Genomic DNA, 9,458 nt, shown 5'->3' on the forward strand with positions numbered 1-9,458 from the left:
TCCCTGGTTCCTCACCGAGCGCCACGAAGAGGAAAAGGTAATGTGTCCCTAACCTGTAACCCTCGGCCCTCGCCAAACTGAGATGATTCAGAGAAACTTAGATAGGAGATCTGGAGATGTAGTGTTTGGTCAGGAGATAATGGTGATTGGTGAAGGAGAAGGGGAATGAGAGGGGAATTGTGTGATGCTGGTGTTCATTCTCGAACCTGATTTTCCAGCTAAATTCTTAGACACCAGCAGCCGCAGGTTCGAGAATGCCGCTAGTGATCCCCTGGTGCTGCTGTTTTTTTAGATAATGGTCAGGATTCAGGACATAATTATGTTCATTTTCACTAGTAGTAGATGATTTTCTATGCTACAAAAGCCTGTTCCTGTTCATTTTGTATGATGCAACCTGATTTTGTGCGTATTTTGTTCATACTCGTTCCCTGTGATGTGTACCATGGTCTGAGATATTTGCTGTTTTTGTAACCTGATAATCTGAGTTATGTGCTGTGTTTTGTAGATAATGGTGAAGGAGAAGTGGAATGAGAAGGGAAAGGGTGCTGGTAAGGAGAATGCGAAGGCGAAGGCAAAGGAGAAAAGCGTGAATTACCTAATTAGACAAGATTCGGCGTTGCCTCCGCCGGTTCCGAGGAAGAAGAGGAAGCCTAAGGTGCAGATTAAGAAGGCGAAAGACTTTCCCAATGCCCCAACGGGAGAGTTGATTTGTAGGTTAAAAAAACACCATCCACCTCCGAGGCGTCTCCCCGACCGCACCGGTGCCGGCGTGCGTGCCGCGGAAGCCGCTGCCTCTACTATTGTAAGATTGCTTTACTTGATGCTTGATGTAGCCATATTTCCATATAACCATATAGGTGATGCTTGATGCTTATTTGTGTGCTCATGTGTGTTAGGTGGTAGATGACGAGGAGAAGGAGGATGAGGACGAGGACGAGGACGTGGACATGGATGAGGATGAGGACAAGGACAAGGACAAGGACGATGAGGAATATGAGGAGCAAAATCTGTTTATAGTCCCACCACAACCGAGTGCTGATATGTCGGATGATGATACATCAGAAGGGTATAAGGAATCAGCTGATGAACTAGAAGGTGACACTATGTCCGAGGAATCACTTGTGCATGTTGTATCTAGTGAGGAGGAGGCAAGAGAAAGGAAAAAGAACAAGAGGCGAAGAGCCAATGCTCCTGTTAGGATGTCATCGGATGTTTGGGCCCATTTTCACAAGGTCAAAGAGCCATCGACGGAGCATCCGAGAGAGATTGTGTTGAAGGCTGTTTGTAATTATTGTCCCAAAAAGAGGTATGCGTATACGCAAGGTGGCAGCACCTCAACTATTGGAAGGCATATCTTAAAATGTGAAGGTTTAAGGAACAAGATCGCTAGGAATGCCATCCAAACAACTCTTGAACTGCGCAAAACCAATGGTCCAGCAAGTGCTCCAACAATGCACCCCTCTATTGAGTACAACCAAGGAATCGTCAAGGAGCTTATTGCTAAGATGATATGTGTGCATGAGTATTCATTTAGAATGGTTGAACATGAGTGGTTCAACATTCTGATGAAGTGCATGAATCCAAATTATAAACCCATTGGAAGGAAGGCAATACGAGCCGAGTGCATGAGGGTTTACAAGAACGAAAAAGAGGTGCTGAAATCTCTCCTAAAGGGTGTGAGCTCCATATGTCTAACTACAGATTTGTGGACAAGCAACCAAACCTTATCTTACATGTGTGTGGTTGCACACTATATAGATGAGAATTGGAACTTACAAACCCGTGTGCTTGCTTTCATAGAGTTGGATCCTCCTCACTCTGGAAATGTCATTGCGGATGCTCTCTATGCGGTTGTGCTAGAATGGAATATTCAGACCAAAATTATGTCCGTCACACTTGACAACGCTTCAAACAATGATGGTGCGGTCGATGCTTTGAAGGCCAAGTTCTTGTTCCGGAGAGGTATGATTCTATCCTTGCTGAATATGCTTGCTGTTTTTGGTCATATGCTTGCTGAATATGCTATTTTGTGCTCATATGCTTGCTGTTTTTGGTCATATGCTTGCTGAATATGCTTGCTCATATGCTGTTTTGTGCTCATATGCTATTTTGTGCTCATATGCTTGCTGAATATGCTATTTTGTGCTCATATGCTTGCTGTTTTTGGTCATATGCTTGCTGAATATGCTTGCTCTTTGAGCTCATATGTTTGATGTTTGTGCTCACATGCTTGCTATTTTTGCTCATATGCTTGTTGCTATGCTCATATAGAAGCTCTTTTGTAGGTAAGGACTTCGAAGGCCAATATTTTCATATCCGTTGTTGTGCACACATCCTCAACTTGGTCGTGCAAGATGGGACAGCGATCTTAGATAATTTGATAAACAGCTTGAGAGAGACGGTGAAGTACTTCAAGAGGTCACCTTCTCGTCTCCATGCTTTTGTTGCCACTTGCAAAAGCTTGGGTGTCAAAGTTGGTAATCATTTACACTTGGATTGTAAAACAAGGTGGAGTTCAACCTTTAAGATGATTAGCACTGCCCGTGGATATAAGGAAGCCTTGACCTCTCATGCTGGTTCAAATGCCAACTATGCTTGGGCGCCGACAAACGCAGAGTGGGACATGTATGACCTTATCTCTCCATTACTTGAGAGTTTGGCTGAGGTGACAAAAGCATTTTCAGGAAGCTTATATCCCACTTCGAACATCTTCTACCCATACATTGTTGGTATCAAGCTTGCAATCAAACATGCAATGGCTAGTGACAGTGACCACTACAAGGAAATGGGTGAAGCAATGTTGGAGAAGTTTGACAAATATTGGGAAGAAAAGAACAATGCCATGGTGATCGCAACCATCTTTGATCCTAGGTACACATGCTTGCTGTTTTTACTCCCGTGGTTGCTGTTTTTTTACTCATATGCTTTCTAATTCACTCCAATGCTATCAGCTTTGATCCTAGGTACAAGATGGGTTACATAGAGTGGGCCTTTGGAGAACTATATGGAGAAGGAAGTACGAGGTTTAGGACTGAGATCAAAACTGTGGAGAAAGAGTTGGCAGCCTTGTATGACAAATGTGTTGCTCAAAATAAGCAAGCTGGAAATGGAGAAAGCTCATCTTCCTCTACAAACATTCCTAGTATCCCGGTTCAAGCTGGGTACGAGGCCTTCTTATCGTCCCGTTCAACAAGAATATCAAAGAGTGAGTTGAGGAACTACTTAGAGGATGCGGTTGCCCCTCGCGACAAGGCTCTTGATCTTCTTGGTTGGTGGAAAGAGAATGCTCCAAGGTACCCAATGTTGGCCAAGATAGCCAAGAGGTTCATTACTATCCCGGCTACCTCCGTGTCTTCGGAATCTACCTTCAGCACGACCGGAAGGATTTTAGGTATGTCAACTCATACTATTGAACTTTGGATATAAACTTGTCAACTTCTCATCCTCACTCTAGTTTGTCAACTTGTGTCGTATTAGATGACTATAGGAGTTCGTTAAAACCGGTTATGGTGGAGGCATTAGTTTGTGGTGCAAGTTATATCAAGGGTGCTCATGTTGACTTGAATCTGGTGGTATGTTTGCCATCTTTTCCTTACCTTTGCTTTATTTCTTTTTTGGTCTTGTTGTATGTGATGTGAGCATTTGTCTAACTTCCACACTTGTAGCCGAGGGATGAGAATGAAGAGGATGATGTTGAGAACATCAAGTTACCCACTGTGGTGGAGGAGATCAACGATTGGTAACTATTCTTCCTACATGTTTCACTTGTCATACGATACCAAATATTATTTATGTGAATGTTGCTTATCTTACTTGTAGACATTCATCATGTGGATGTTGATCTTGCTATTTTGGAGATGAATGTCAAAGTGATCTTTCTCATGTGATGGCTACTTTTGCATTTCTGTTATGTTTGTCATGAACTATGAATTGTCACTGCTAGCTTGGAGATGAACCTCTCATTTGTGTTATGTTCAACTTGTCAATTGTCATGTACTTGGAATTGTTAGAGCAAGTTTGTAATCGTGTCGTTCAATGATGATAAGACCATATGTTTGTGGATGTGATATTGTGCTTAACCTGATTTGTGCCATCTTTCATGTCAAAATCAGTTTGTGGATGTCCAAAAAACAAAGGAAATGCTGTCCAAATTTAGTTATTCTTGCTGTCCAAAATTAGTCATGTGCTTGCTGTCCAATTAGTTGTTTGTGGCTGTGATATTCCTGTTGTTTCAGTCCATTATGTGAAGAAACTTATCTGAAAACTGTAGTGATCAATGTTTGTGCATGTGATTTTTGTGATATTGTTCCTCTCAAAATCATTTGTTTTGATGTCCAAAATACAAATAAAATGCTGTTCAAATTTAGTTATGACATACTAGTCATTATAAGAAACAGAGCACTCACTAAATTTGGACAGCCTAAATTGTGGCCAAAAAGCGCAACAGGGCACTGCTAAATAATGGCCAAAACGCTTAATAAAGCACTCACAAGGACAGCTACAGTCTAAATACGTCCAAACAGCCTAAACAGTGGCCAACAAAGCACTCCCAGGCTGTTAAACCGAGTCCCAGCCATCGGTCCCGTTCGGTCCAGTCGGGCTGACCGAGCTTTGCTCCTCTCGGTCCGGTCCTGGAAATTTGGCTCGCTGGCCACCTCGGTCCGGTCCGGACCGGACCGGCCGCGGCCGGTCCAAAGGCTGGCTCGGTCAAAGCCCGGACCGGACCGGACCGCGTCCACCCTGAAGTGTGGCTACATCGCTCTTACGCACGCGCAGTTCCAAGAGGATGTCCTTGAGAACTTTGCTCACTTCAGGATTTCGACCCACCGGAACAAAAGCTTTGTGAACATATTGCGTTTGAAGACTATCGTACACTGCCTTGGCAAGAGTTGTCTTGCCGAGTCCACCAGGTCCGACAATAGAGACTATCTTGAGCTGCTGATTTGACACATCCCCATCACCAAGTGCCAGCCTCTTGGTTAGCTCAATCCGAGCGGCTTCAATGCCGACGAGCTCTTGCTGGTCCTTGTACAAAGCCAGCATACGAGGGTCAACCTTGGATTTGTTAGCTGGATTGACAACAACACCGCCGACTTGGCATCTGGCACGGCGGGCAGCCACCTCTTCGGCAAGTTTCTTGAGAGCCTTAATGTCATTGGCGATCTGATGGCGGCCGCTGGCTTTGGTGAAATAGCCGGTCATCATCTCCATTAGGCATTTGAGCTTGTTCGAGTTGGCTGCTGGATCAGATCCCTCGACGTACAGCAGAAAGTTGTCAACGACATCCTCCATGTCGTACGACAGCTCCCTCAGTTCATCTGCCCATTTCTTGAACTGCGGATTAAGCCGGTCCCGTGGTACCTCGGCCACCTCTTTAAGGGCAATGTGAATGCTCTCCATCTCTTTCTTGAGGGACTCAATGTCTTCCTTGACGCCCTTCTGTAGCTTGTACTCACCCGCGACCAGCTCGACCAGCTTGGGAAGTAGTCTTCCCATGACACCGGTTACCACCTCCATCACCATGGTTGGCTCTCAATGTATGGATCCTCTAGGAAGAAAACCTATAACACCGATTGGAAGTTACAAGACAGGAATCCGTTGTGGTAGGAGAACCAAAAGAAACTGTTCTCTCCACCGGCCACCACCTTTAATTTTGCGCCAATGCATGAAAGCAAATAAGTACTCCCTCCGTTCGGAATTACTTGTCTCGGAAATGGATGTATACTTGTCTCGGAAATGGATGTAGATACATCCATTTCCGAGACAAGTAATTCCGAACGGAGGGAGTACATGACTGCTTACCTGTATACTACAGCCAAGCAGAGCATAGCTGAGGAAGGCACCCTCGCCGTCAGATCCAACGCCAAGGAGCTCCCTGAAAAGATCCCCAAGATGCACCGGCAGGCTCTTCACTTCAGGCAGCGACCGCCTCCAAAATCCAAATGCTAGCTAGGTCTGCGCGCCGCCCCTGCGGCGTGCTTGCTGGGAGCGGGACGAGACGAGCAAGCGTGGGACGGCTACACAAGCGCCATGGTTGGTGGCTTTTGGTGGAGCAAGAGCAATGGTGCTGACGGGTGAGAATGAGATGGAGGTGCCCCTAACTCGTTCTTGAGATCTGGCCGCTTTGATGAATGATGAGGTTGCACTGTGGGACGGGTCACTCCTGACTCCTGAGACAGTGCATGCATGCATTATTGGTCGGAAACTCCCTGGAAGCACGCCGCTCCCACAGGCGAAAACCCTGTGTTTGTTTTCTGAACCACGCTGTAGATGGGAGGTGCTCCGTCTTCTCAGCCACATCTTTTTACCCTGATATTTCCCCCTCCTCTTGCCCTCTCTTTCACTTCCATGCACACTGTATACGCGCATAATCCTATCTCTCATACATTATTGCTCGCCTTTATCTCAGCAAGCACGCCAGAAGCGGCAGCGAGCACGGACCCAGCTTCTGGAGGTGTCTCTCAAGTGCACCCCATGAGGATGAGGATGAATGCATTTCCCCTGTGGGTCCCACTCCCATTGGTTAAATTTAGAACCAAACTTTTGAAGTTTAGCAGGACTCCATGAGACTTTGATCTCAACGCATTATGCCACGGGGAATGAGTGGGAACGCTAGCTATGGGATATTGGCTTGCTCTGGACAGAATGGACACTGGAATTCGTGCTACTACGTACACACAGTGGCGGATCCAATAGGGGTGCCGCGGGGCACAAATTTGGTGTTTTGACCATTTTGTAAAAGTTGAGCCAAATTTAACCATGCTTTGAAATTTTTTTGAGATCTGTCCCTTTTCCTACAACCGGAGGCGATGACGATAGTATATAACTGCCTACCACCGAGGCCCTTGACGGTAGGGTCACACGCCCTACCTAAAAAAATTCTAAATATGGGTTGGGGCGGTCTTGCGATGGCAATCTGGTGGTTCACGTGGTGCGAGAGGAACGCCCGGATTTTTCAAAGCAAGTCGTCCACCGTCAGCGGGGTCTTCAACTCGATGATTGATGAATTTATGATATGGAACCAGGCTGGGCGTCATAGGATTCAACTGTTTTTGGACAGACCTCGAGAGCCGGACTGAATTATGTGCTGTTGTATGTTGCTAGGTTGCCTACTGTTGTCATAGTTGATGTATAGCAGCCTGCTCTGGCCACAATACCTGTAACACCTTTCCTTTTATAATTGAAAAAGGAAAGCTGCTCCAATAGCGTTTCGTCAAAAAAAATACAGTGCTTGTACCCACCTATGGCCGGGCACCTCGGCGGTAGGATTACACGGGCTACTGTCAGCCTGTTTGGCGCTAGGGATGGACCTTGTTGACGTGGATAAATTGCCTACCGTCATAGTTCGCGTCCAGCATCGTGCAGGCGGTGCGGCTCAGGTGCGACGACAACAGCGTTCCCCACCCCGTGCTCTGCACCGAGAGCGGCCGCGCCATGACGTCGCACTACTCCATGATCATCCTCGAGGCGCTCTCCGCAATCCCCGAGCTGAGAGACGACAGCGAGACCACCGAGCAGCCACTATCGGATCCACGGTCTATGCCGACGGCCAAGGGCCGTCGGCATAGGCTCCTTCCCGTCGGCGTAGATCTAAGCCGACGGCTGCCATCGGCATAGGCCTGTCGGCGTAGCATACGTCAGCGTACTCTTGTCAGACCGTCGGCATAGATAACCGTCGGCATAGGACCTATGCCGACGGCGTCCGTACGGTTGTCGGCGTAGAATGACCGTCGACGAAGTTTTGCACGGGATGGTCGTTGACGGCACCGTCACTATGCCAGCCGAACCATGGGCCGCCACGTGGCGCAGGTAAGCCGATGGCCAGGCCATCGGCATAGGCCCACGGCTAAGCCGACGGCCTACCTGCGCCACGTGGCAGCAGCAGATTGCCCCTGGACAAAAAACCATGCCGACGAGGCCGTTGGCTTAGAGAGCCACTTGTCGACCCTTGGGCGTCCGCGGGTGAAGGGCTATGCCGACAGCTTAGCCGTCGGCATAGCTTGCCACATGTCGGTTGCTGGGTTCACCTGGCAATAACTATGCCGACGGGTAAGGTGTAGGCATAGTTCTGTTGTGTTTTTTATATGCCCTGTTTTCTCTTTTTCATTCAATTTGACAACATTCAAAGACACAAAATATGAGATTATGCATATATACACAGAAATATGACAGATCATCATCAAGTTCATCATCTAAAGATACTCAAGATCATCATCATCATCTAATTATACTCAAGTTCATCATCTAAAGATCATCATCGGCGAAACTTCATGAACATAAGTATTGGAAGACATGGAACATCATCGTCGTCATCTAAAGAAACTAACAAGTAGCACTACTAGAATTAGCTTATTTGTCGTCTGCCAACTCTTTGCCGTCCGTTGGCTGACGACAAAGAAGGTCTTTGCCGTCAGCCACACGAAAATGGACAACAAAGAAGTGGCTGATGGCAAACAAGGTCTTTACCATCAGCCAATTCTGTGTCGTCCACTGGCTGGCGGCAAATAAGGTGAACACCGACGCAAATGCCGAAGACGAAGAAATGAAATACTTCTCCGTCAGAAAGGGCTATACCATATCATGCTATTATGAATTGTCTGAGATGTTTATCCCTTATGATGCACCCTTCTTGATTGCGCGGTAGTCGCTTTTTATTAGGGTGATCTCTCACTTAAAATTTCAAAGTAGTTAGTGTTCACCCAAGTGTAGCACCGTCTGAAATTCGTATCTTTTCAGGGTGCGCCATGTACACATGAGCACGAACGTATCAAGAGGAATGAGGCGGGTGAGGTCAGACCTCACAGCAAGATCACTTGGTTATCTTTGACGTTCAGGCAGGAGAGTCCTGAGCTCGGAACACGCCCATCGAAAGATGAACAAGAATCACATAGAGATGTGATCGGCAAGTTGGCCTACCGATTGAAATCCGTGTCATCGGTGATGAACCCGTCAATGGCATCGAATAGAAATAAGGATCTTGAATCACTCTAAATCAATTATGAGAGATATTGATTTGAGTGGGAGCGCACTATTGAATTAACATGCACTAGTGCAGAACCGGGCAATAGCACCGGTTCGTAAGGCCCTTTAGTGCCGGTTCCATAACCGGCACTAAAGTGTGGGCACTAAATCCCCCCCCCCCTTTAGTACCGGTTCAGCACGAACCGGTGCTAAAGGGCAACCACGTGGCACGAGCCAGCTCCGGGGGCCTGTAGCCCTTTAGTACCGGTTGGTAAGACCAACCGGTACTATAAGGTTTGGGGGGTTTTTAGTTTTATGATTCCTTTTTCATTTAATTTTGTGTTTCCATTTTAATTCTTTTTCGTTTGCTGGTATTTTACGATACTACACATTATATATATATATATATATATATATATATATATATATATATAGGTAAAATAACTGGGGCACCTAGGTGCCTGGGCACCTAGAGCATCAGCCGTTAGATCAACTCA

The 9,458-nt window shown here is 46.6% G+C and overlaps 2 protein-coding genes across 3 annotated transcripts; one reads left to right on the plus strand and one right to left on the minus strand.

Annotated features, from left to right (window-relative positions):
- Positions 1 to 923: 923 nt before the first annotated feature.
- Positions 924 to 4,100, plus strand: LOC119362124 (zinc finger BED domain-containing protein RICESLEEPER 2-like). Of its 2 annotated transcripts, none has more exons than XM_037627321.1 (6): positions 924 to 1,962; positions 2,286 to 2,871; positions 2,952 to 3,391; positions 3,478 to 3,572; positions 3,666 to 3,739; positions 3,820 to 4,100. In XM_037627321.1, coding segments are annotated over exons 1-6 (2,211 nt in total). In that variant the 5' UTR covers positions 924 to 947; the 3' UTR covers positions 3,821 to 4,100. The 2 variants fall into 2 exon arrangements, with proteins under 2 accessions (XP_037483218.1, XP_037483219.1); XM_037627322.1 differs by having other exon boundaries at positions 2,964 to 3,391.
- A 240-nt stretch (positions 4,101 to 4,340) lies between these two features.
- LOC119362125 (disease resistance protein RGA5-like) lies at positions 4,341 to 6,317 on the minus strand. Its single transcript, XM_037627323.1, has 2 exons — positions 5,803 to 6,317; positions 4,341 to 5,561 (listed from the first exon to the last, which is right to left on the minus strand). Exon 2 carries the CDS (start codon positions 5,521 to 5,523, stop codon positions 4,708 to 4,710), a length of 816 nt encoding a protein of 271 aa, XP_037483220.1. The 5' UTR covers positions 5,524 to 5,561; positions 5,803 to 6,317; the 3' UTR covers positions 4,341 to 4,707.
- Between the last annotated feature and the right edge of the window lie 3,141 nt (positions 6,318 to 9,458).

The sequence above is a fragment of the Triticum dicoccoides genome, chromosome 2B, assembly GCF_002162155.2.
Source record: "Triticum dicoccoides isolate Atlit2015 ecotype Zavitan chromosome 2B, WEW_v2.0, whole genome shotgun sequence".
NCBI classification, from domain to species: domain Eukaryota; kingdom Viridiplantae; phylum Streptophyta; class Magnoliopsida; order Poales; family Poaceae; genus Triticum; species Triticum dicoccoides.